Genomic DNA, 27,563 nt, shown 5'->3' with positions numbered 1-27,563 from the left:
CAGGCAATTCTGGTAGAGCTTCCTGCCAGCTCATTTCAAACTGCTTTGAGTTTCTTCATATAATAATGATGAGGTAGAATTTACATTCCACTTATGGTATTAATTTTACATTTCTCTGAATGAAAAGAGTTAGAAGGTTGTAAAATTGAGCATTAAATGAATCAGAGGAGACAGTAGTGCAATATATGACTGCCCTAAAGACATGGTGCAATGGCTGATGGGATTAATGTTGGCTCTCATTTCCTGCTTTTACAGGATGCAGATGAAGCTGTCAGAATTGCAAGGGAAATTGGTAAGTTCTTAAATTAACTTTGGTAGAGTTTCTATGTCTTTCTGCAGATAGAGTAAATAGGTAATAAGTCATTCCCATAGTGCAAAGACTATTTGAATAGTCCTAGGTTTTGATGACCTGTTGCTCCGGGAGAATTTATCAGCAGAATTACCATATTCTGTAATTAAAGTGAACTTTAGAGAGTAATTTGACCTAATTACAACTCGTTGTAAGATGAAATCATTGGTTAATTAAAAGAAGGAATTGTCTTGAGAATTCTTGATTGAATGTCATGTAAATTTATATGTATGAAGTTGAATGCAACTTATTCAAGTTAAGGACATGTGATTAAATAAAAATATCACATTTGACAGAACTCTTCAAATTTTTAACCTTTTCCTAAGATACTAGCTATCAATTTAATAATCTTGATAGGAAAGAGAATGCAATGTAGGAACTTGCAATTGCATATTCTACACTGGAGTAGCAGGCAAGGAAGGGCATCTTAATGGCTGTTTACCTGGCAGTTTCAGGTGTCATTACCCAGAGGCAGTGCCTCCCAACTTTGTATTTTTATAAAATACTCCCGATTTTCAAGACAACAATTGTATTTTCAGTGTCTACTAAGTAGGAAAATGCATAAGGACATACCTGTAATCGTGGCTTAACAAGGCCCTTAAATCACTTGACAAGTTTCAAAATCAAATTATTTGTATACATTAGATAGGAATTTGTAGCTACAGGAGAGATATTAGAGGAATTCACAGCCAGTAGAGTCAGCATTCCTGCAGTCAGCAGGTCAAGCTTTTCAGCACCCCCATTAACATTTTTTGGGTCCTGTTTTCTCATTAAGATTGAACAGTTAGAGTTACTTTATACATTTGGAGAGCATTTAATTTGACATTTACATAGTTATTATCTACAGAAAGATGTGAAAGTGCATTCTTTGCAAAAGGATCAGCTGACTTAGCAGTTCTGGTCTGAAAATGTTGGACTTTTTGCATCCCTGGTTCTAGGTGGGCCTGGCTAAATTACATGGATTTGGCCAAAACATTATTAAGTGTGTTTCGTTTATTTGTTTTGCAAAATTTTCTCTTACTGAGAAAGGTCCTGGATTTAAGGTCAGGCCCAAGAAAATATTATTTTTTGAACTACAACATCTCTTCATTAGTCTTTTCTTCAGACTCATCAACATTTTCAGAAAACATTTCACAACCTTAGTTGCATGACCCGAAAGCTGATTTTGGTTTATTTCTTTGAGAAAATCAAAAGCTTCTCTCTGAGGGTTGAAATCATTACCCTTCCTTAACGTTAACTTAAGAGGCATGAAACATACCTATGAGCATTGGAGGAGACTTTCTAAAAATAATTTCATCTTATTCCATTGTAGACTTCTCATTTTGAAGAGTCATCTTTCTAACCCCAGTTTAGATATTTCTTATCTACATAATAGGGCATAATAATATCATTGCAACAGTAGCTATATAAAGAGGACAGAAGATTGGAGGAATTTAGAGAAATAAAAAGGAGTTAGAGGAACATCTTGTGTTACCTTAGCGTGCCGTGTTTTAAATTATGAATCTTCAACTTGAGCGTTTCTTTTGTATAGAGAGCAGGCTGCATTTGCTGTGCTTGTTTTCATATCTTTTATCTTGAAAAAAACAAAACAAACAAAACCTGTGATCTTTAAAATAACCAGGAATCATATGGGACTCTGCCAGTTCCCATCACTTGGTTTTCCTTCCTTCATATTTTAATGCTGTGCTTTACCCTCTTTTCACTTTTTTTACTACTGAGGTTCCCTAATCAACCTAAGGCTCTTTTCTTTATATTTGGGCACATCCTTTGTGACTCTTTCCTGTCTTCTACCTTCTTGTTCTTCAGTTACTCCTCTCATTTGTGAAATAAATGATCGCAATCATGGCTATTAAGTATAAGAGAGCTAGTGTTTTCTTTTACTGAAAGAAGGGGAAGCCATAAAATTTGAGGTAAAATAAAACATAATAAAGAACCAGGGTCATCAGCTTTATAAAGGTTTTGGAATTTCCCTGAAAACCCCCTCTCAGTCACCACGGAAACCTCTCATAAAACCCTTCCCTCAAGTGCTTATGTCTAAAATAAATGACATGTTATTAAAGCCTCTTGGTTTTCTGTATTTGGTAATTTACTTGTTTTGCTTGCTACGAATTTTATTGAGATACATCACATTTTCATTATTGATGATTTCATTACTGATGATTTTGTGAGTTTATCTAAGAGTTGAATGCTAAACATTGATTCCATGCGAAAATATATTTCTAGTTCTAAACAGCTAAATCATAACCAAGCCTCTGACCTGTCCATTCATAAGACTGCTCACGCATCATACCTATTCCTAGATTTCTCTGTTTTGCATTTTTCTCTGGTGAAATGAAATTGTCATCTTTTATGTGTTTCCCTTTGGTCTTCTCCCTTGTCTTTACTTCTCTTCTGGAAACAGGAATCCGTGCTCTAAAGGAGGAAATTAACTGCATTGAGCATTGATGAATTAGGTGCCTTTTACATAATAGTAGCTCTTGTTTATGGAGCATTTTTTCCAAGTAGCAGGCACTTTGTGACTGTTATTTCTAATGCTAATTCTTGGGTTAATTATTTTCATTTACATTTAAGAAACTCAGGATTAGAAACGGTAAGTAATTTGCTCAAGGTCACAGAGCTACTGAGCAGTGGGCCTCCTTTAAATTTAGATTTATTTAGCTCCAAAGGCCATGGATTTTTCATTATACTTTGGCTAAACTAATGGGATTAGAGGATGAGAACTAAAATTTGAGTCACCACTTTGTGTAAAATACTGGAAGGCACTTGAGCATGTTACATGTGAAAGCAGATAGATAGTCTCTTATCATTGACTGGGGGAGGCAGTTCAGACTTAATGTGTTACTTCCACGTACTTGTTTCTTTTTTGTCTTCCTTGTCACCCTCGTTTCTAGCTCCTGATTTTTTCCCCCTTGACTTCTCTAACTTTAGAGACACAGGGCTCTTGATTCCCAATTTATCTTTAACCTCCCAGGTAGACTACAAATCAGTGAGCTTGATTTGCATTTTCCCCTGGCTTAAAGGACTTTAATTCAGTCAAGTCAAAATTGATTCTTAAAAGAAAAAGAAATTACAAATCTAAAACCTGCCCTTTAACAACTTCCAGATTATTGTGATTCTATTCTTTTCTGGTCTTTCTCACAACGCCAATCACGCCCAATTTAAAGAAGATTTTTCTAATCCTCCTGTGTACCATACTTTAAACCTGCTTCTCCTTTAGTTTTAACATCTCAGTAAATGTCACTGTATTCAGTCAGTGGCTAAAGCTAAAGCCCAGGATCTGTTCTGGTGTCCCTTGTCATCCTATTGTCAATCTTTCAATGGAGCCCATCAATTCTTCACTCAGAATATCTCCCATATTCACTAATCCCTGTCCTCACTACCACCAACACTCCCATTCAGGCTTCCATTGTCCTGGCCAGGGCATCACAATAGTTTCTCTACTGCTTTTCCTAAACACTTCAAAGCCATTCTTCCCATAGCAGCCAGCAAGCTATTTTAAAACTAAATAATAAGGACACACCCCATCTCATCCCACTCCATCCCTGCTTTAGAATCTCTACTGACTCCCCTTTGACACAGATAAAATCAAAATTCTTTTACAGTCTGCAGACCCACATGATTTGGCACCTACCTTTCTTTCCACTCTCCTTTTATATCACTCAACCCTTGTCGCTAGATACTGTTTCTTGAGCACACCAAACTTCAGGGTCTTAGAATAGCCTTTTTATGTGTGGGTAAGGAGGGCCTGGGAGGCTTTTGCTGATGTCTTCACATAGGTGGCTCCTTGAAGCCTTTCTATCTTGGCCAAGTCATGTCTTCAAGAGAAGACACTCTGAGGTTGCCAGTCAGCCATTCTGTCATATACCTCTATTCGAAATCTCAGCATAGTACTCATGACTTTTGGGTATTTTTCTTTTTTTGTTAACCTTTCCCTTAATATATTATTTGAAAAATTTTAGTCACACAGCACTTGGGAAGAACTTTACCTTCCTGTCCAACTCCAGGATTCCACTATTAATCTTTTGCTAGATTTGTGTTATCATCTCTCTCTCCATCTGCTCATCCATCTTTCTTTTGGCACATTTCAAAGTACATTGCGTATGTTAGTACGTGCCCCACTAACTACATCAACAAATGTCATGAGATGAACATGTTCAGTATTTGTATACAATTTCTTTGAGGTGAAATTTGTGTATAGTAATGGGAACAAATCTTTTTGATGTATTCACACATCTGTGTAACTGTGGAGAATTCCCTCATGCTCCTTTCACACAGATCCTCAACCCCTCAGCGCTGGAGACAATCTGAGCTAGATGTTAATACTAAAGTTTAGATTTTAAAAAGTTGAAGCAAAATTTAAGTGTTATAAAATGCAACCTTTAAAATTGTACTATATAGTAATTTTCACTATATTCACAAGTTTTTTTTTTTTTTTTTTTAAAGATTTATTTATACAAGAGCTGGGGTAAAGGCCAGAGGCACGGGAGAGTGAGAGAATCCACCAGAGACAGAGCAGGGAGCAGAGCAGGCAGAAAGACTGAAATACACTGCTGAGGGGAGCAGTGGGCACGATAGGAGGGGTCTGCCATGCCATGCGGGAATCTCCCTGGCCAGCGGGAATCTAACCGGCGCCACGGAGCCTGCGGACAGCTTCACAGCGCTGCGTTCAACCCGCTGTGCCACCAGGGAGGCCCACTATATTCACAAGTTTTGAAACCGTTGACACTGTCTAAATTCTAGAACATTTCCATTATGCCCCAAAGAAACTCCTTACCCATTAGTATTCACTTCTTACCACAACCTATCTCCTAGTTATGGATTTGCCTATCCTGGATATTTCATATAAATGGAATCATACAATATGTAACCTTTTGTGTCTGATTTCTTTCAGTGAATGACAATTCCAGTTTCTCCACATCTTGTCAACATTTGCTGTTTTCTTTTTTCAATATTATGGCCTATCCTACTGGGTATGAAATGACACCTCACTATGGTAGATACTGGCAGTATAGATAAAAAACATGAATTAACTATTTACTGTCTACAAGGAACCAACTTTAAATCTAGAGACAGAAGTAGATTCCATGCAAATAGTAACAAAGAGAACTGAGGTGGCTATTCTAATAGCAGACAAAATAGACTAAGCTAAAACTGTTACAAGAGACAAAGATGAGGGCCTCCCTGGTGGCGGAAGGGGTTAAGACACAACCTATGAAACAATCTGCAGCCACTGCTGCACAAGTTTGATCCCCAGCCAGAGAGCCACCCACATGGTGCAGCAGATCTCTCCTGACTTGCCCGCTGCTCCCTCAGCAGTGTATTTCAGTACATCTGCCTGCTCTGTTCCCCACTCTTCTCTGGTGAATCTTCTCACTCCCCCACACTTCTGGCCTGTACCCCAGTTCTTGCATGCATAAATAAATCTTTTAAAAAAAGAGACAAAGATGGGTATTAACTTTATAGGCATATATGCACCAAATAGCAGAGATCCTAAATATATGAAGTAAACATAGAATTGAATGGACAGACTGTTCTACAGTAATAGTTGGAGACTTCAAGACCACATTTTATTTTTATTTATTTATTTATTTTTAATAGAGGCATGTATTTATTTATTTATTTGTTTGTTTGTTTATACATGCACTGGGTACAGTCAGAAGCGCGGGAGGGTGAGAGAATTCACCAGAGCCAGAGCGGGGAGCAGAGCAGGCAGAAGGACCGAAATACACTGCTGAGGGGAGCAGCGGGCGGCAGGAGAGGTCTGCGCGCCATGTGGGACCCTCCTCCGGCGGCCGGGGAGCAGCCGGGGATCGAACCAGCACCGCAGAGGCCGCGGGCAGCTTCGCAACCCAGCACTCAACCGCTGCGCCACTGGGGAGGCCCCAAGACCACATTTTAAATAAATGATGGTTAGAATATCTTCACAGATGATCAATAAACAGTTCTTGAATAAACTACAAACCAATTATATGTATATGTATATATGAGAGAATACTCTACCCAACAATACAAGTATACACATTTTTCTCAAATAACTGTTAAAAGGAAAAGTGAGTGAGTGAATGATTGAGTTATAAAGTATCTTGAAAGGAGAGGAGAAGGGACCTGCCTGGTGGCAAGGGGTTAAGCACAGCACTATGAAGCAATCCGCAGCCTCTGGAGCACAACCCACATGGCGCAGCAGACCTCTCCTGACTTGCCGGCTGTTCCCCTCAGCAGTGTACTTCGGCCAATCTACCTGTTCTGTTACCCACTCTCTCTGGTGAGTCCTCTCACCCCTGCCCCCGCATCTTTGGCCTGTGCCCCAGCTCTTACATGCATAAATAAATATTTAAAAAACAATAAAGGAAAGGAGAAAATAGTGCTAGAACAGTAGCTTCTGAAGTATACTCCTTGTCCTGCAACATTTCCAGAAATTAGTTTGATATGGAAATATCTCACTGCCTCTGATGAATTGTTCGTCTCTTAAAAAATAGTGTGGTATTCCCTGAATTAAATAAGTTTATCTTTGTACATGATTGTTTTATGTTCACTTGATTATTTTATAGTAAAATTGGCCATGGGTTAGTTTCCTTTATATTTTTAGTACTGAAAAGGATACTCATCATTGAATACACATTCAGCAAGAGGTTCTTCAGTGAATGAATCTAAATGGAAATGTATATAAATATTCAAATGAATTAAGTAATTGTACATTTTAAAGTGCCCCCCCCCCGCCCCGTATTTATAGACCTTGCCCTGACATAATTTTCTGATCTTCCCTTAATCTCCAATTTTGTAATGAGATACCTGGGAATAGTAAAGTAAACCATAATAAAGTCTCAGCAAATTGATAATTTAAAGAAAAAGATCTAGGATTATTCAACTAAATTTAGTATGTTCTTGTTAATGACTACTACTCATCAGTTCTTATAGGCTGCCCTTGAATGCATCAGGCTAGACTAGTAAAAGTTTGTAGGAAAATAAGACTCAGGTGTATGAGGATTATTTTACTGAACCTTACTGATTTCACACTGGCGATTGCATCATCTTATGTTCTTTACAAATTAGCCTTTTTTAAAAAAAAAAAAAAGTGACTTATTTATGCATAGAAGAACTGGGGTGTAGGTCAGCGGTACTGGGGATGAGAGAATTCACCAGAGACAGAGTAGGGAGCAGAATAGGCGGGTATACTGAGATATACTGCTGAGGGGAGCAGGTGGTGAAATAGGAGAGGTCTGCTGGGCCTTGTGGGTCACCTCCCTGGCCAGGGATTGAACCTGTGCTGCAGTGGCTGCCAATAGCTAGCTCCGTAGTGCTGAGACTTAACCCCTTGCACCAACAGGGAGGCCCTGAAGCATAGAATTGATTCTGTATATATTTTTGAGTTTGCTTTATAAAAATTTGATGGTAGAGTTAAAGAGTGCTGCTTTGTGTTGGAAAGCAAGATGGCTGATTGTTGGGAGGAAAAGAAATCAGAGAAGAAGCGTCAACCTGCAGCTTAAATCCACGCTGGAAGGTTTAGTACAGAAAAGTAGGAACAAAAACCTCTTTAGAACTTTGCTAACCTAGATTTATGTATCTTAAATATTTAGGATTTTTTTTTTAAATCAAGTAGTATTTGGAAGCATTAATTTCTCTAATTGTACAGAAAGGGAGTAAAGGACGGAGACTTCTTCCTCCTTGGCACTGCGCGTTGTTACCTCTGAGGCTGGGAGGTGATGGAGGCAGTAGCAGTGGCGTCTAAGGAGAGGTTGAAGAAGGCAGGAGAAACTTGCAAATAGCACAGGACCTGAGTTTTTCTTATTAAAAACAATCTTTTCATGCCGGGAGATTTGTCTCTTTTTGAAAACCTGGAAGAATTTTGTTATGTTAAAGAAGGTTTCAAATATATGTCAGTTGAAGAATATAAAATAAAGAAATTCATTGTAGACTAAAGGAATACTCCAGGGGCCTCCCTGGTGGTGCAAGGGGTTAAAGTACCACACTATGAAGCAATCCGCAGCCTTGGCAGCATGAGTTTGATCCCCAGCCGGCCAGGGAGGAACCCACATGGCGCAGCAGACCTCTCCTGTCTTGCCTGCTGCTCCCCTCAACAGTGTATTTCAGTCAGTCTGCCTGTTCTGTTCCCCACTCTGTCTCTAATGAATCCTCTTACTCCCCGCATCTCTGCCCTGCACCCCAGCTTTTGTATGCATAAATAAATAAATCTTTAAAAAAAAAGAATACTCCAAGGGATGAAAGGGGAAGGTCACTGGTAGAAATTTCCTGTCCTGATGAGAGATAGTAAAGGGCAGCCAGGACCTTCAATTTGGGCTTTTCTGATTTTTCCTAGAATATCACCTTTTAACTGAATCTACATTTTTCCCTTTTTCTTCCAGTTCCCACACCCCCTGACTTACCCTACTTATAGTGGCAGAGACACAGTTAGAAAGTAGGGATGAGGGACTGGGCTTTGGATATTACTTCTCATCAGCTGTGTGGAATATTCTTTTCCTTCCTGTTGGAATGGCTAGCTCTCCAGGCAGGGTGACTGCATAAAAATATGTGCGGTCAAAAGTGTGTTGACTTGGCATGAGTTGAGTAGAAAACCTCACCCTTCTATTATTTCCAATTATAGCTCAAAAATTAGATTAAGACATAGTGAATGTGATATCACTGACTGGTGCCAGTTTCTCCCTCCCTCCTAGTTGTTTAGTTGTCTTGCTAGAGTTTTCTCAGAGAGACCTGCCTTCCTGGGTTATATGGATTCGCATGTCTAAGGCTGCATTGCCTCCGTGGAGGAGCTGGAGGGGAGCCATATTGTTACTGCTTAACACACATTGCCCTGTTGCCTAAGTGATTCTCATCTTTTCTGAACATAGAATAATTTCTTGTTGACAGGTTATTTTGAATCGTAGTTCCTTGCGACTGAGTGCAATCCAACCCTCCAGTCTTAATATTTGAACCTCACAAATCCCTATGTAGTCTAAGATCCAGAGTTGGCAACTAAAATGGGATTAGTACTGGAATCAGAGTGACTGCAAATTTCCAAATCCTTCGAGGGAACTGAAAATAGTAGAGATTATGGGATGTGGGTATCATATCTCATCTGGTTCCTATTTATGTGGATAGTTTGGTTGATGAATAAACAACATGTTTGATGGGTTACGGACCCATTTGTTTGAACAAAGACCTTAAGCCGTTGCCTACAGGATTGCTGGCATATCAGTCTCTCGTTTCTAGATGCTGTTTATTCACTGCTCAAAGCTACACGCCTCCTCCTCTTCTGATTTCCACCTAACCAGCTGAGTGCCGGTCCCCCAGGGCAGGACTCGTGTCTGCTTGCCCTTCTTGTGCAGGAACGGCAGCGGGCAGAGTCTGCTTCCATTTCTCTCTTCCTCCGCCATCCTACAGATACTCTATGTTTTTCCAGTCACTTCTTGCACTTGTCCGATGGTTCCTGCTTCTGTGTTTTCCCCATGATGCCTGCCTCTAGTGTTCAAGGCCTGCTCATCCTTCATTGCCTGGTCTCATCCACCCTTTGTGCCCCATGCTTTCCTTAATCCCTACACTCTTCCCTCCCTGGGCTCCCTTTCTCTCCTGGATCCCCAATGATACAATTATTTGGGTGCTTTTTCTCTTCCTGGATTGCAAGGCTCCCGATATGAGAACAGTATGTATACCTTTCTTCTTCAAGCTGCACTTAGGATTGTTTTAAAAAACGCTAGCCCGTGTAAATAGCATCTAGACTAGAATTTTAAAAAATTGAATCAATTTTTAAACACTTAAGAAGAAACAAGTTCCATTTTAACTAAATCGAAGTGTAGATGACGCTTTGTAGTTTAGAGGTCAAAAGCCACAGACCTTTGACCCTCCTTTCCCTTTCCTCTAAGATCCTATAGCAAGAGGTTAGTGCTATTGGAGCATCACAGCCAGGAAGAGTCCTCTGAGGGCTCAGTGACCTCTGCTTTCTTCAGAAAAGAGCATAAGTAAGTGGGCTCAGACATGTATCTCCACACATTTTCAGAAAATTTCTAAACAAAGGAACTGTAACTTGATAAACCATTACGGATGAATTGTGCTGTCAAAAATTTTCCTTTTAATAACGTATCCAAATTCTCAGTCCTGATACTAATGGCCATTTTATGATTGTATTTTCTCTTACAAAACTTGAGCTAGAACTATCTCCACCCACCCCCCACCCTCAGCCCAATCCGTGGGAAAAATACCCTTTTTTAGACTTTGTTTTGTATTTTCATAATACCCACCAGTCCAGACACATCTTGTTGAATGAAAGAAATAGTGTAGTAGCTTCTCCATTGGGATCAGGCAGCCCTTGGTCCTCTGCTCCAGCCCATAATTTAACAGTGAGAGCTTGATTTCCCCCAAACTATCCTGTCAGTTCTTGCTGATAAAAACTGCAGGAGTTCCCTGTGACTTTTTAGATAAAAATACCTCAACTACCCATGAAGTACTACTTTTGAAAAGAGAGAATTTAATTTAATTTTTTTTAGAACTTAATTTTTTTAAGCATATAGACAGTAGTTTTGGCGAGTTATAGGTAATAGAAGTGTGTTTTTCCTTAATGCTGTGTAAATTGTTTCTTATATCTTTGGTTAGTTCATCTGTATCCACTTCCACTTTTGGATTCCACTGTCAAACAATTGTTTTCTTAACTTTTATATCATTACTAGGGAAAATATTATGTTTATCGATACAAACGGATTTTTTCCTTTTAAAATAATCACACTCACTTTTAAAAAATATGTGTACCCACTATCAATCCATTCGTGTTATTTTCCTGACTCTAAAGAAAGGAACTTTTAAATAAATTAGTTATTGTCTTCTGCGTTATTGAACATGTGGTCAGTTGTCATGTTCATGCATCCAAATGATCAAAGTCTGAACTTCTGTCTAATTCTTCCCTGCTGTTAGGCTACCCTGTCATGATCAAGGCCTCAGCAGGTGGCGGCGGGAAAGGCATGCGAATCGCTTGGGATGATGAAGAGACCAGGTGAGATGCTGTCCAAAATATACTTTTGATGAAAATTGCAGTTACCAGTTTTATTAAACTGACAAGTAAACAGATACCAAGAGCATAAAGGAAGAAATACAACAGCCATCTAATTGTTACTCCTTTAGATAGGAGAAATAATTGGAATGCTGCAGAAAATTTCCTTATTTATATTTTGATGATTATCCTATTATAGATAGGTTTTTATTTTCTTAAATATTAACAAAGGATTGCCTTTTTGGTTTTTTCCCCCAGTGTATTTAAATTATGCTCATGATTCTATTTTCTAAGCAGAATTTACTGATAGTTAGCTGTAGAATTACGAATATAGTTAAAAGATTTGAACCAATACATTGAAAAGCAGTCGTGATCTCATTTGTTTATGTACTCAGTGTGCACTTGCTTTCCTTTGTCTACAGAAGTAGTGAACTACTTTGATAGTTTTATGGTATGAAATATATTTTCCTTTTGAATTTAAAATTACTGTATCTCCTCTGCATATGTAGTGTGCTCTGTTGTAAATGTAGAACATTCTTATTAATATTGTTAGAAATCAAAAGTAACTTTTTAAAGACAAAATTTAAAAATCCTAAGGCATTGGTTGACATCTCAGTATTTGAAAAGAAATATTTTCTAAAAACTCCCCAATATGAACAGATTTTAAAAAGCTCTATTCAGCTTTGTGTTATTTATTTTCAGGTACACCAGCAAGAGAAATGTATGAGTATTTTTGGAGGAGGGGATGAAAACAAATCATTTATTCGTTGTTGTAGATGTTGCCTTTCCTGCCCTTTCTCCGTTCAGAAGGAATTTGGTCTTTCACCTGATTAATTCGGATTCTCCCTTTTTTTTCTCCTTTCATCCCCACTTCCCCAGATCTCTTGGAGAGAAATCTGGAGTAGTTAGTGTGAAAATCATCTAGTACAAACCTAATTCAGAAATTAGGTAATAAAGCGAACAACTAAGGTGAAAAATCCTTATTATCTTGTAAAATCTGTTGGGAAACACCATGGTATACTTGAGCAGATAGTTATAACTCTGAAGAGAGTGTCATCTCAGAACACCACTGTCTCTTTTGTTGTGCTTCAGAGAAAGTGCATGGCTCGTGTTAAGGGGAGCTGCTATATGATAAATACAGGTCTTTAAACCCCTCTCTCTCTGTGTGACTCTGATACCAGATTGTGACCGAAGTAACATCACATTCTTTTTCCCATCTTAAGTTTAGCCAGCAAGAATTAACCTGTTGTGTAGATTGGCAATATTTGTTGAGAGCCTGCTGTGTGACAGGCACTGTGTTAGTTTCCAGAAATAGAGCCATGCACAAAACCAGACAAAATGAAATGTTCCTCCCTGGAGTTTATATGCTAAATCAAGTTCTTACCCTTTGAATTTATGGATCCATACAATTCAGGACAGGTTCATGAACTTGGCTGAGGGAAAAAAGGTATTTATTTTGTTGATTAGCCTCTTACTGGAATTTAGCATTTCTTTCAAGATAGGCAGCAAACTAATGTGGAAGTAGTTTCTATAGAACTTTTTACTGTTTAGAAAATCACACAGATGATTACATCACAGTTTTAGCTGTCTCTAAGTTACAGTGATTAGTAGACCTGCCATTGCAGCTTATTAATGGGTAAAAAAACATGTGCGTTACATCCCAACTTAGTTTTTTTTTATTTGATACCTATTTTTTATTTGATACCTATATTTTAGTAAAATTTGTTTCTTATGCATGTTTCTTCATGTATTTTAAATCATCTTAAGCCTTATTTTGAGAAGAGACTCATAGGGACTCATGACATACACTGGGGAAGGCAGTAAGTGGTGTAAGAAAAATAAAGGGAGGAAGAGCGAGCCATGGCTGTTGATGAAGGGGATTTCCATGCTAAACAGACTTGTCAGAATTTTCCTCACAGAGAAGACACATTCCAGCATAGAGTTAAGGATCCACTCCAGGGAAAGGCATGTGCAGGACTCCTGGGCATCTCCTGAGAGATCCAGGATTGACACAGAGGCCAGGTAGTGAAGGGCGAATAGAGGAGATGGACTGCGGGCTCTCGGATGTAAAGAGGATAGGTTGTGTAGGACCTTGTAGGTTGTTGTAGTGAGATGGGAAGCTTCTGGAGAGTTTTGAGTAGAGAACTTTTTTTTTATTAACTTTCGATTAGGCTTCAAAACAGCCCTTCTTTTTTTTTTTAAAGATTTATTTATTTATGCAAACAAGAGCTGGGGGGTACAGGCCAGAGGTGCAGGGGGGTGAGAGGATTCGCCAGAGACAGAGTGGGGAACAGAACAGGCAGATCTACTGAAATACACTACTGAGGGGAGCAGTGGGCGAGACAGGAGAGGTCTGCTTTGCCATGTGGGTTGCTCTCTGGCCTGCCGGGGATCGAACTTGTGCTGCAGAGGCTGTGGACTGCTTCATAGTGCGGTATTTAACCCCTTGTGCCCCCAGGGAGGCCCGAGTAGAGACTTATAATCATAGGAATTCAACAAATTCCTAACATCACTTATCCTTTTTTTAAACTATAAAGAATTGAAACATGCAAAGAAATAGAAGAATATAATGAACTTCTATATATGCATTCTCTAGATTGGCCAGTTATTAAGATCTTTTGACTTAGGTTTTTAAAAGAATCACTTCAGTTGTTCTGTTGATAAATAGACGAGGGGAGGGCCCCCCAGAATCATGAACTCTGGATCAGGGAAGTCAGTTGAGAGGCTGTTGGAATAATCCAGAAAAATGGTTCACCGGTGTGATGTTGGAGGCAATCAGAGTAATTCTGAAAGTAGAGGCAACAGGACTTGCTGTGCGATTGGCTCTGGGGGAGAGTACTCGAGGATGACTGAACACTGTGACAGGTACTTTATTTTTTGGTCATATTCTTCCTTTGTCTTGGTGTTGATTTATGTGAATTAGAGTTATGTGCCGCAACTCTGCTTTACTTGAACATTTCTTGGGAAATGCTGAGAGGTCAAGGCCAGAGGGAAGACATTTATCTTCAAAATAGAAGAATGTTTACTTGAAGAATGGTCTGGTTCTTAACCTCTCTCTGGAACCTTCTGCCTGCCTTGGTCTTGTTGATAGTGGAAACTTACCTACGTAGTACAGAGCTTTGTTAGCTATGTGGAATGTTTGAAGTGGGGCCCACTGGGTGGAAGCAACAATAAAGGAATGAGGCCTACTTAGTCCCATTTTTACCACATGATCCATCTTATTTGGTTTTTATCTTACAAAGCCCAGGTTTCGAAGTTATCTCTTGTGCTGAATCCGTAACCTCTAAATGCCAATGGACATCCCCATAATGACTTGGGCTTCCTCACACTGTGGTGGCTTTGGACTCCTTACATAGTGAACATGGGGCTCAAGGTTCAAGGGCAGTTGTTTCAAATCCAAGTGGGGCTGTATTTCTTTTTATGATCCAGCTTCAGAAGTCACCCAGGTGCCCCTCCGCCACTTTCTGTTGATTTTCAGTGAGTGCACATTCAGCTCAGATTTGAGGGGAGGGGCATCATGAGGGAGTGGCAAGACACTTAGATGAACTCATGAAATGGGAGATACCATAGTGGCTATCTTTGGAAAGGGCAAAATGCTACAGCCTCATGGTAGGAAATAATGCTGTAATAAAGCTGTCGGACACAACTTAGTGGTTTTTTGAGATGTGTATTTTCTGACTTGATCTTTTTTCTCATTCTTTTTCTCTTTTGTATGGCAATTCCACTGTGAAACCTTAGCATTTGTTTTTCATTACTCTTATTAGGATCTCAGATTTCTTATCAGTCATTCTCCAGGGCTGCTGTTAGTAACGTATTCTTTTATGGTTGGGATTATGCCTCATAGTTTGTTGGCATTGAAATTTTCTGTGCTACTGTTAATCTATAAATTTTAATTTTGTATTCAGTATTTTAAAAAATTATTATGTCCATTCATATATTGGTCATCTTTTCGTTAACAATTTAATCCTTTCTCGGTCAATAAATAGCACATTGATTCAAAAGATGTTCAGGTAATTAATAAAGTATTTACATAAATAATTTTCTTTTTTTGTTTTTTTAATAATTAAATTTTATTTTTTTACATCATTGTTCATTTTTAAATAATATTTGCTTCCCTCCACTCCCCTCAGGTGTAGTCCCTATAGAGTTTCCTTCCCCAAGGTACCCGTGCACCATCACCTCAGTCCCCTGTGCTCCTCTCGCTCCTCTTCCCCTGCAGTATGTCTCTGATTTATAATTGTCTGTTTTTGCTTTGTACTGCTATTATTTTTTTTACCTTGATGTCTTATTTGGTTCCCCTATATTTAGTATGAGTCTCTTCAACTTGATAAATAAATCTCTCTGAGACAAAGATATAACACTATTTGATTTAATGATGCATGCTCCTCATTTTAAAAAAAGTTGCTCTATATTTCAAGTTAATTTGGAAAAACCAAATCTACAGAAAAATTCAGAGACCGGCCCGGAAATACCATCTTCATGTGACTTCTAAAATCACCAATTGTTCATGTCCCAGTGTGCAAAATCTGCTGCTTCCTCCTGGCTTCTTCCTTGAGGAGACATTTATTTTTGCATAATCTGTAAAAATTTCAGATTTTTTTCCTTTCCTTTGGAAGGAAAACTTGTAACCATTAATGACTTTATTCTTTTATCTAAAGGAGTGTCTCCCTCTTCTAACATCTTTCTTAAGCTTTTTCAGGGAAGTAGCCACTCTCATTCACCTTTAAATCTTTAAAACATCTGCTTTTAAAAATAATCAGTTTTGTTGCTTTTATGTAATAAATTAGGGTTAGTTTTTGAAAGCAGACACAGGTCTTACCAGCTCTGGCTTCTTCTACCCTCTCCAAATTTAAGGGAAGTGTTTTGGCATAAATGGAAAAGGGATCATGTCTGTACTTGGGAATATTTCCACTAGAGTTTAGGCACCGTGGAGACTTTCTGTTTTATTGTTGTATTCCCAGCACCTAATATGCATTCGGTACTTAGTTTTGTCATTAGTAAATATTTATTGAATAAATGTATAAATGAGTAGGACAGATGTTCTTGATGCAGTTTTTCATGAGCTCCAAAATAATGTTGCAGATGCTGTCAAACTTGATAATTTATGTGGGTGATATTGATTTTTCACTTTTGATGTTCTTAGTTTAAATGCAAAATGAGAGCTTTCAGTCATTACAGAAGAGACAAACTGTACTATTTTTTTTCTCTGTGAATCATTATATCCTAGGTAATAAGAAGTTGGCTATATGTATTAAGAACAATGAGTCACTGTACTATACTTTCTTTGAGGTTTTCACTCTCCCGAGACCTAAAGTCCATTCCCCTAAATCAAGAAAGTAATGGAGAACTAAGAAAACTGATACCTTTTCCCTGAAATCTTTGAGAAACAGGACCTTTTGCAATGTTTTAAAATTTATGTTTTAGTGTTTACTTGCAATATTGGACTATTCAAGCATAGAAATAAATGAGTTGTTTCTAATATTGCTGATGGCTATTTGCAAATGTAAGGGTTGGAAGAATTTTAATGTTGTACGTTAAATATAGGTATTCAATCTGAAGATTAGGAAGCTATTACATGTAAAATTATGTATTGATTTTATATTCAGAATATAACAATGAATGGAAAATCATATCCTTAATTACACTGGCTGAATAAGCTCGTTTCTTAGTGTATGAGTTTAGTAAGCATATTTTATAATGTATGCTTATTTTATAATAATAGTGACTTAAGTTACATAGCTTGGGATAAAATGTATAAGGCAATAATTAAATCCATATTTTTATTTTCAGAAATTGTACTCTTTCTTCTTAATTATTAATTTTGAACAATTTTAAAGAAGATAAGATTGTTATGAATGTGTGGAGGCAATTGCTTTTTAAGGTGTTTGAAATGTCAGTAAATGTTTTTGAAGCCTCCTACTGAATATTCATTCTCAGTATATTTGCTGATATTCTGGCCCATTGAGGCAGTTGACTTAGGCCTGTTACATTTTTTTTTTTAAGATTTACTTATTTATACAAGAACTGGGGTACAGGCCAGAGGCACCGGAGGATGAGAGAATTCACCAGAGATAGAACAGGGGACAGAACAGGCAGACTGACGAAACACACTGCTGAGGGGAGCAGTGGGCGAGACAGGAGGGGTCTGCCACACCATGTGGGTATCTCCCTGGCTGGTCGGGAATTGAACCCATGCTGTAGAGGCTGCGGACAGCTTCACAGCGCCACGCTCAACCCGCTGTGCCACGAGGGAGGCCCAGGCCTGTTACATTTTTGTGTGCATCTTCTGACTGTCGAGTCATATGGATAACTGTGTTTATATATTAGTGGAATTAATGTAGATTAGGATTGAAGAGATGGAATTTTATCTAATTGCATGGTTTATTAAATTATCTCATTTGTAACAATTGGGAAATATGTATTGGTGTTACTGCTTCGAAAATAAAATCTAGGATCTGGGAAATGAAGTAACTCACCAAGGTCACAGCCCTTGAGTGGAAGAATTGTAGTTCAACCACAGTTAATTTAGTTCTTTGTATGTGAAATAACTTTCTCTGATTTATTTGGGATTGAGCCCAAAAGTTTTGTTGATTTGCTTTATAATGAGGGCTGTATCTGTTGTGTTTCACTCTTCTTCTGTTTTCCTTTACAGGGATGGTTTTAGATTTTCCTCTCAAGAAGCAGCTTCTAGTTTTGGTGATGATAGATTACTAATAGAAAAATTTATTGACAACCCTCGTCATATAGAAATTCAGGTTGGTACAAGTTAAGATGCTTTTTAATTACTATGACTAAATATCATTTATTCTGATTGGAAATAACATTTCATTCAGAGTGACTGAATTGTTCTGGTATGTTTGAGTAAGTATAAAATAGAATGTATATAAATTGATTACTATCTCTGGAATCTGTTGTACTTTTGTCAAAAGGGTGTGACATCACCATGATCTTTTTCATTTGATTTTTCTTTCAGCATCTTTATAAAATAATAAGATTATATCGCCTGCTATTTCTAATTCATGAGGAAACTGTGATTTTTCTCAGGGAGGTTGCATAGCTGTTTGGAACTAAAATTAGTGCCTAGTAATTTGACTTCTAGAACAGCTTTTACCTCTGCGAGCTTAGTATATGCATTCAATAATATACACCTACTCTTTAACTCTGAAAATAGACTAATCCATTCCTGAAAACCAAGCATTCTATTTAAAAGCATTGACTATTTTGGGGTTGCCAATTTATCTGATAAGATACATGTTCAACTTGAATTTCAGCTAAACAAGTCCCTTCAAAAAATAAAAATATGTCCCATGCAGTATTTGGGACATATTTTTATTAAAACTTTTTTCATTGGTTGTCAGAAATTCACATTTAACTGGTGTCCTGTTATTTCATCTGGCAACCCCAGCTTCTTTCCATTATTACAAATGGAAAAATCACAATCTGTTACATGTTAACCCCAGACCTTTTTACCAGTTTTCCTATAACAGAAATAAAACCCAGTAAAAACATCCAACCATAAGCAACCGACAACATATTAGATGTAAATAAAATAGCATTTTTGATTAAGAGACATGGAATGTCAATGACAAGCAGGCTTTTGAAGTAACTGTGGGGCTCTCCTGAGCCCACTGAGTTCTGGGGCCTGTGGGTGGCTGCTCTGGGCCTCGCTGGACCTGCGCCATGATTGTGGTGTGTCTCCCTCTGTACTGAAGATGGAACAGAGCTTTTTCGTCAAACCATTTTGATGAAAAGTTCTCATTGAGTTTTCTGGTTGTAAATCCAGTTTCCATCTAACATTCCCAGAAGTGGAGTGTGTTTGAGGAGAGGTGGTGTGCTCGGTGAGGTTGGGGTAGGAGAAGCAGGGGTGTGGCAAGGAAGAAGTGCCTGTCGGGCCTCTCCTGTGGAAATGGGTACAGTTATAACAATGACGCTGTTCTCTCAGGTCTTAGGTGACAAACACGGCAATGCTTTGTGGCTCAACGAAAGAGAGTGTTCCATTCAGCGCAGAAATCAAAAAGTGGTGGAGGAGGCACCAAGGTAAGGTCTCCAGTGAAGGCCTGTTGGCTGCCTCTCTGTCTTTCCTGTACTGCTGGCTTGGGCTAACTTGGCTTTAATGGTCATGATGGAATCGATTAATGTATATTTTTATGATCAGGAATGTGCTACTTGTTCTTTCTCAGTACTTCCGTGCATGAAGGTGAGAGAATACTTGAAGGAGCTGGGATTTTCTTAGAGGAGAAAGTTGGATGGACCACCAGCTCTGACTTCCGTAGGCTTCTAGGGAACAAAGACCCCGGTGTTCTGCCTTCCTGCACATGTGTGATTTCTGGGGATCATACTTTTGAGGCTATTCCGTAGGCCAAGGTTTATGAAGGTCGTCTTAAATATATCTTATCATGTGTTTGGTGTGGCATTTTCACAGTTACTGTTTCAGTTTGATGCTAGGTTGGTATTTGTATATGTTCTGGTATTCTTTTTAACTTTTGAAAGTCCCCAGTTGAATGTACGTAGTTATTTTTAATCACCGGGCACTAAGGAACACAGCTAATTTGTAGTTTTGACATAAGGTATGTATAGTTTCTGAAATGAATAGGCATGAATAAAAATGGGTTTTTAATCCCAGGTTAATGGTCAAAATAAAGTCCTGCTTTAATGATACTAGTTTTGAACAATATGGCCTTAACGCCTGGTCCTCAGATCCTTTGCCTTATCTCCCCTCGAGGAGGGTTCAGTGTCTCCTACTGCTGATTCTGTGCCCTGGGGATGTGTGGCCAATGGGTGGGTAGAAGCGATGCTGTGCCCAGGCCTTCGGGGACGGCCAGCTCCAGCTCCTTGTCTCCTGGGATGCTTAGCTTAGAAGTCAGCCCCGTGCTGTTAACACCTGCTGACAGCAGCCTGTGTGGGGTGTGGGCCTATCTTGGGACCAGGACCAGGACCCGGGCCAGGATGTATACCGAGGGTAGTTGAAGAGGCAAAAGGACTGCTCTACTCTGTCCTTTGTGAAGGCTGCAGAACCCGTCACTGTTGGTTCCTTGTGATCTGAAGTTAGGCACTTTGCTGGCGAGGCTGGGAAAGGTTATCTTTTTTCTTTAAGTAACCATGTGCTCAGCTATAATTAGCAAAAAGAATTGTAGAGATGTAAAAAGCAATCACATTTGTGCTTAGATTTATTTGGATCCTGATTTAAATTAGTTGAAAAGCTACTAGATTATCAGGGAATTTGAATAACAACTATTCTTTTATGCTATTAAGAAATTCTTCCTAACTTTTTAAAAGTGTAATTATGTTACCAAAGCATACTTACAGAAACAAGGAAGATTATACAGGTGAAATGATACCCGTTTTGGAATTTGTTTTAAAAATTAAAAAAGTGGATGTTAGCAAAGAAGACGTGTACAGCATAAGTAAAACAAGGGTGTGTTTATTACATATGAAAAACAGGTGCACACTAGTTCATTATACCATTCCATCCTAAACATTCTACAAAATATCTTCTGAATTGTACACACTTAAGAATTTTAATCCACGGGGCCTCCCCGGTGGCACAGTGGTTGAGCGCTGGGTTGCGAAGCTGCCCATGGCCTCTGTGGCACCGGTTCGATCCCCGGCTGCTCCCCGGCCACCGGAGGAGGGTCCCGCATGGCGCGCAGACCTCTCCTGCCGCCCGCTGCTCCCCTCAGCAGTGTACTTTGGTCCTTCTGCCTGCTCTGCTCCCCGCTCTGGCTCTGGTGAATTCTCTCACCCTCCCGCGCTTCTGACTGTACCCAGTGCATGTATAAACAAAACAAACAAATAAAATAAATAAATAAAACATGCCTTTAAAAAAAAAAAAGAATTTTAATCCACGAATAGAAAGGTAGTCAGTGTTTTGTTTCTCAGAACCTTTCTTGCATAGAAGCAAAATCTGTAAAATACGTAAAAATGCAGAAATGATTTGGTAATACTATTTTTAGGGTCATTGAAAATATTTTGGCTTTTCTTCCCTCCTGGTAGGTGATTTTGATAAAGTGGAATAAAAGTTTTGAGGATGATAGATTTATAGTTGATTCTTGATTTATGGCAGTTGTTTTTTATAAAGTTGCAGTAGACACTGAGGTAGTGGATATTGGACTATTGCTCCGAAGGGAAATACAGGGCTAGGTGCTATGAGCCTTTGGTGGGAACATTCTCAGACCCCAGTCAGTTCATGACTTTGTTTTTTGTGTCTTTTTCTGGAAAGAAACTTTATTTAATACACATTGTTGCTTCATAAGCTGGGACTCTCTTTCCTGGCCAGCTGCGCTATCTGTGCGGAGGGCGCCCCACATATCACAGCTTCTTCCACGCGGCATGTCGCCCCTTCTCTGCGGGCTGCTGGGTGGGGAGCTCTGCGGCGCGGCTCAGGGCATGTCAGAGCTACGGGACACAGAAAAGCACAAAAATATGAAAAACACCACTCAGTAAACTGTAAGAAGGACACCAGTTTGTGGTTGGAGAGCTGAGCCGAGAAGGCAGAGGTGGCCTTGGCTGACCCCATTGGGGAGCAGGCCTGTGAGGAGTCGGGTTTTTCTGCTGCTCTGAGCTTGTTCTGAATGAGTGTGGAAGGGCTGTTAAGTATTCAGGGTGGCAAGTCCATTCTAGAAAGCAGGCAGAGTTGCAAATATGGAATCTAGAAATAATGAGGATCAGATTTGACTCTTTCCCCCAGTTTTAGCTTGAAACAGTTAATATATGTGCTGTTGTCGTGATTGAAAACTGCTTGTGTTGAAGTAGTTGTATATTTTATCATAAATGGATCGAAGTTGCAATGGAATGGGGGAAATGCAAATGTTGCTTTTATAGAAATCAAGTCGATTTATTTAAACGTGTTAATGTTTAATAAGGTAAGTATATCGTTTGAAATCTCATATTTGTACATAATTCGAGGGAGTTTTAAGAAAACTTTTGTATAGTGCACACAAAAACTTGACTTTTGTTTGACATGTGAAATGCGACTCTCCCTGTGTCTCCAGCATTTTTCTAGATTGTGAGACTCGCAGAGCGATGGGCGAGCAGGCCGTGGCTCTGGCCAGAGCAGTGCAGTACTCGTCCGCGGGAACCGTGGAATTCCTCGTGGACTCCAAGAAGAATTTCTATTTCTTGGAAATGAATACCAGACTCCAGGTAACAAGAGCTCTGATTTGCATCCCCCACCAGGCCGCTATACTTTTTCCTTCCTCATCCACCCCATTTGTTTTATAAAACCTAGAACACAGCTTCCCAACTGGTTAGCCAAAAATTTCATTTGTATGCTGGTGCGAAGGCCTGCGTTAGCAACAACAGGTCATTTTCACAGCCAGTGTCCAGTGCTCCTGCTTCACTGCTGACCATAAATTCCACTTTGCTTATTGGCTTGCTCTCTCGAGGACCAGTGCTAGTTAGGCGCCCGCGCTGTTAGAGAACTGCTCTAGCTGCTGCGAATAGAACGGGATTAATAAGCAGAAGGGCATTAACATGTGTTTGGGAGGTAACCTGGAATGAGCCTCAGACGCTGAGGATGGTGCCACCCGACCCGGCTGCCAGAACCCCCCATCCCCTCGCGAGGAGGGTGAGCCTGGACTGTCAGGAGACTGTCCCTGGAACTGTAGGCTTCAGGGCTGCGCTTCTCAGGACGCTGGGGGGCTATGACTACCTGGCCGCTTAGTTCTTCCTGCTGCCCTTTTTCGTATTATTTAAATACAACTACAAAAAAATCCATAGAACACAACCTTATAGTTGAACAGACCACTATAAAGCAAAAGTCAGGTAAACATCAGCTGGTGGCGGAGTACCCCAAAGCCAGGCTATCTTATTCCTTCTCCCTCTTCTCAGTTACTCCCCCCATCTTCCCAGAGCTGATGACTATTCTGAGCGCGTGCTAAACCTCCTTGGGTTTCTGTGCACACCTAAGCGCCTGAATTAATTGGTTTCTTTTTTAGTTTTAAATTAGTAGGAACATATGATTGTATTATTTTTTGTGCCTGGCTTCTTTTCTCCACATGTTTGTGAGGTTCAGCCCTGCTGTCTCATGTTACTCGTGTATGGTATATGGTACTCCTTTGAAGAATGTGCCACTATTTCTTCCATTTCTACAGGTATTTAGTTTGTTTCCAGTTTTTTGTAATTTGTATTCGTCAGCTCCAGCTGCTGTAACAAATTTTTAATCCCAAACTGGGTGATTCAAAGCAGCAAAAATTTATTCTCTTATGTTTCAGGAGACAAATCTGGAATCTAGGTGCTGGCTGGCTTGCTTCCTTGCAGGGATTCTGAGGGAGAATATGTTCTTCTAGCTTCTTCTGGTTTCTGGTAATTGCCCATAATCCTCTGTACCCTTGTCTTGTGGCCGCACAGCTCCAGCCTCATTAGCATTCTCCTGGGTTCTGTGTCCAGAGTGCTGTCTCTTTATGAAGGCCGCGGTGTGTGGATTTAGGGCCCACCCCAACCCACTATGACCTCACCTTGATGACACCTGCCCATCCCCTACTTCCAAATAGGATCACCTTTGCAGAGTCTAGGTGGAAATGCCTTTTGGGAGGCCCCCTATTCGATTCAGTACATCATGGAACAAAAGCACGTGTCCAGTAATTCACCCAGCTATACATGCATGTTGTTGATATGTATACTTTTCTTTCATTTTATTCAGCAATGAAATATTTTAAAGATAAACAACACCTCTGGTCCATAGTGACAGAAAACACACTGTGGTTGCCTCGAACTGGGGGCTGACGGCCAAGGGGTAGACGATGCAGGAAGTGTTACTTAGGGTTAGAGAGGGGATCTGCCCTTCTTCCCCTGGCTTTCATGGGGGTGCAGAGGGGTTGTCATCCAGGCAAAGCTGTGTTCCTGCCTGCAGGTTTTGTTGCAGCTACATGCACCACTTCATGCACCATGGAGTCTCTACTTCACCCTTTGCTTTAGGGTTTGCCGCTGACCTTGTACCTCCTGAGGGTCGGTCACCAAGCTCTACCTCTTCCCAGAGGGAGCTCCTTTACATGTCCCTGCTGCTGACAGTTGCCTGAGGCGTGATTTCTGTGGTTCTCCTTTGACCTTGGTCTTAGTTCTTGTGTTTTCCGTGGTCCTGCCCTCATCTGCTGGTGGGAGCCAACGGCCGGGGCCTACTCCCCCAGTGGTTCTCTTTTGTGTGCTCTATCTTTTCTCTTCCTTTATCCTCTACCTGCCTGTACTCACATATTTTACACATTCTTTTGTAATCAATGTATAATTTTTTAGCCAAGTTTAATCTTTGTCTTGTGCCTGGACTATTTGCTTCATAGAAAGTTAACTTCAAGTTACAATTTGGGGTTTAAATTTATAATCTTTGAAAATACTTTTTTTGTCCAACTCTGCAGTTTTTCTTTTCCCTTTTGCAATATACATTTTCTAATTTAATGCCCACCTTTGGGGGTTATCTCATTTCTAATCTTTTGGTAGACCATTACAACATACTCCTCAACTTATTCAAGCCTAATATCAGTAAGTAAATTTTCATCTGCCCCGGCAGGACAGTTACGGTCTCTATATTCAAGAACCTTAGAACATTTTACTTATTCTTGCTTTCTCTTGGCTTCTTCACAGTCACAGGTCATTTTTCTTATTATTTTAGAAAGCCAATTTTTTTTTTTGGTCTTGTTTGTGGGAATTTATTTTAGAGGTGTTGTGAGAAGGATTTCCCCTTTACTTTTTACCACACCCTGCTTGTACTTCTGGTCTCAAAACTTCCCATCTGACCAGTTCTCCAGCATCAGCTTGGTTTCTGCAGTTCCTTCGTTTCTGAAGCTCTGCCTGGTGTTGGCATCGACGCACGAGTTACGGCTCAGTCCCAAGATGCAGATGCCAATAACAAATCCTAGCTTGTCACCTGTCCTTCTAATTGGCCTGAAATTGGGGCTCACAAGACCATCTCTTCAGGTTCCGTAATTTACTAGAACAACTCACAGAGCTCAGGGAAGCACATTTACTGCCTTTTAAAAATATATATTAAAGGACATGATCAAGGATGCAGATGAACAGGCCAATGGAGCCTGTTAAACTCCATAGAATGGAGTTTAGAGGGCTCCTGAGTAATGGAGCGTCTGTTCCCAGGGAGGTGAAGGCCACTTCCCTTCTGGAAGGTGAACACTTTCTCCACAGCAGTTCTCTGAATCCCGTACTTCAAGGGTCATTGTGGAGACTTCGTCATGTAGGTCTAATCAATTATTAGTTCATTTTCTGACTCATCTCCCCTCTCCAGAGGATGGGGTGGGGCTGAACGTTCCAAGCTTCTAATTCTGGCTTGGTCTTTTTAGCCACCAGCCTCCCTTCCGGAGTCTACTCAGTGTCACCTCATGAGAACAAAGGTGCTCCTCTCACTCAGGAGATTCCAAGGAACTTTGGAGCACTGTGCCAGGAACCAGGGTCAAAGACTAAATGTTAGCAGACAATGGGGGGAGACCCTGTGTACTCTTCTTACTTCATAGATTTGCTTGCAGTGAGCACTTTTATTGTTGTTGACAGTCAATGACTTATTTTGTTTTCAGTCATGGAAGGGGTTTCTTAGTTTGGCCATTGTTTTCTAACTTACTGAAAATATTATTTCTCTGCCTCTGGTTATTTCTGGTGACATTTCAGTTCTCTGTCTATTCTGCTTATTTAGAGAGAATTCTACTTTGGTACATTTTTGAATTTCTCTTTTCCTCAGATTTTCTTCAGTTTTTGTCTCATAAGTGTACACATGTACCTGGAATATATTGACTTTTTGAGTCTGGAGTAATTGATATCTTTTTACTTTTTTTTTTGAAAATTTACCTCTTTTATAACTTCTGATATAATTTCCCCTCCTTCTAAATTTAGAAATGAGTCAATGAATAAAGAACTTTTATGTTAGACCTTTTGGTGTATCTTTTGTGTTTCCTGCCCTCTTTCTGCAATTTTTCATTTTTGTTTTTTGGCAGGGGCCATTTTTTCTGACCTATCTTTCTCACTGTCTCTTGAGATGTATTGACTTAATTACTGACCCATTTTGTTCCTAATTCCAATTGTTTATTTTTCAGTTCTAGAATTTCTATTTGGTTCTTTAAAAATATGACTCAGAGCTTTTTATCTTTTCTCATTTCCCATAGAAACTTTAAAGTTTGCCTTTTATTTCTTTGAACATAATTACCTTGTTTTGTAGGGTGTGTCTGATCATTTCCACTTCTGAAACCTTATGACTGCTTGTGGGGTGTGGTGTCTATGCTGTTTCTTGGTTGTGATGTCTAGTCCTTGAGTGCCTTAACTTATATGCTGGTTATTAATAAGATTATTAATTGAAATTTGGAATCAACAATTCTTATAGAGATGTTTCAAGTATTTCTGCCACGTGCCTATCAACAGCAGTGACTTGTGAGTATGAGCCATCCTGGCGCGAAGTGGGCTGTCTCCTGGGGCCTGGCGGGCACATGAACACCAGCTGCAGCTCCCCAGGGTGGCACGTTTCATCCCAGTTCACTCTTATTTTGAGGCTGCATTCCTTTATGGTCTCAATCTAAAGCAGGGTATTCCATTGTTGTCCTTTATTTTGGTGATCTCCCATCTTTGTGGCTAGCCTCATTTTTCAGTGCCACTGAAAGATTATAATTGCTTTTTCCTGAATGGCAAATGCCTTTAAGGCAAAATGGTCTTAGTATCAGACTTTGTCTCTTTTTCACATTTTTTTTTTTATTTTGACTGATGATTCTTTCATCTATTCTTACCTCTTTCATATTTTTGAGAAGTCCCTTGCCCCAGCTTCTGCCTGGTCCTAGTCGTTTTGAGTGTACGTTCCAAGCCGATGGCTGCCAAGCTGATGGCTGCAGAGCTACATTCTATTTGTAGATTAGATGAATGTGTGCCCAGATGCTCCAACTTCCTAGTCATCCTCCCTCAGAAAACAAAGATAAAACAATAATCAGATGTTAGAACATTGTTTCAGAAAACCCCCAAGCTGGCACCCATGATTGCCATGGGGGAACCCACAGAATGAGGCTCTGTGCCTCTCTACTGCCTTGCTTTTCCTATCCAAACCTCATGCATGTGACTTTGAGTGACACATACAGAAACTCTTCAGCTGCTTTGAGAACCTCAGTTACAAGGGGCTTTGAGAACCGTTTATTATTATAATTTTTTTTTTGTATGCTTAAGGAAGACCATTATGTTCAGTGGTTTATATTTTTGTGTTATAGAAGTATAGCACCTCCTTCAGGTGTTGTTACTATACTGCACCCACCACCAAAACACCCAGGGTCCACC

General features: G+C 39.7%; 1 protein-coding gene across 4 annotated transcripts in view; it reads left to right on the top strand.

Moving 5' to 3' along the window:
* PCCA (propionyl-CoA carboxylase subunit alpha) overlaps nt 1-27,563 on the top strand; it is a 299,717-nt gene that overhangs the window by 103,178 nt on the left and 168,976 nt on the right. For 3 of the 4 annotated variants that reach the window (XM_037528749.2, XM_054701346.1, XM_054701347.1), the window contains 5 exons: nt 256-292; nt 11,246-11,324; nt 17,974-18,076; nt 19,264-19,358; nt 22,313-22,463. In XM_037528749.2, the coding sequence (XP_037384646.1) occupies nt 256-292; nt 11,246-11,324; nt 17,974-18,076; nt 19,264-19,358; nt 22,313-22,463 (465 nt within the window). Of the gene's footprint in view, nt 1-255; nt 293-10,226; nt 10,300-11,245; nt 11,325-17,973; nt 18,077-19,263; nt 19,359-22,312; nt 22,464-27,563 lie in introns of those variants that run through there. The other variant, XM_054701348.1, reaches the window with a different exon arrangement.

The sequence above is a fragment of the Talpa occidentalis genome, unplaced genomic scaffold, assembly GCF_014898055.3.
Source record: "Talpa occidentalis isolate TD23 unplaced genomic scaffold, MPIMG_talOcc4v2.1 talOcc4.5, whole genome shotgun sequence".
NCBI classification, from domain to species: Eukaryota; Metazoa; Chordata; class Mammalia; order Eulipotyphla; family Talpidae; genus Talpa; species Talpa occidentalis.
This window is presented reverse-complemented; position numbering and strand designations above follow the sequence as displayed.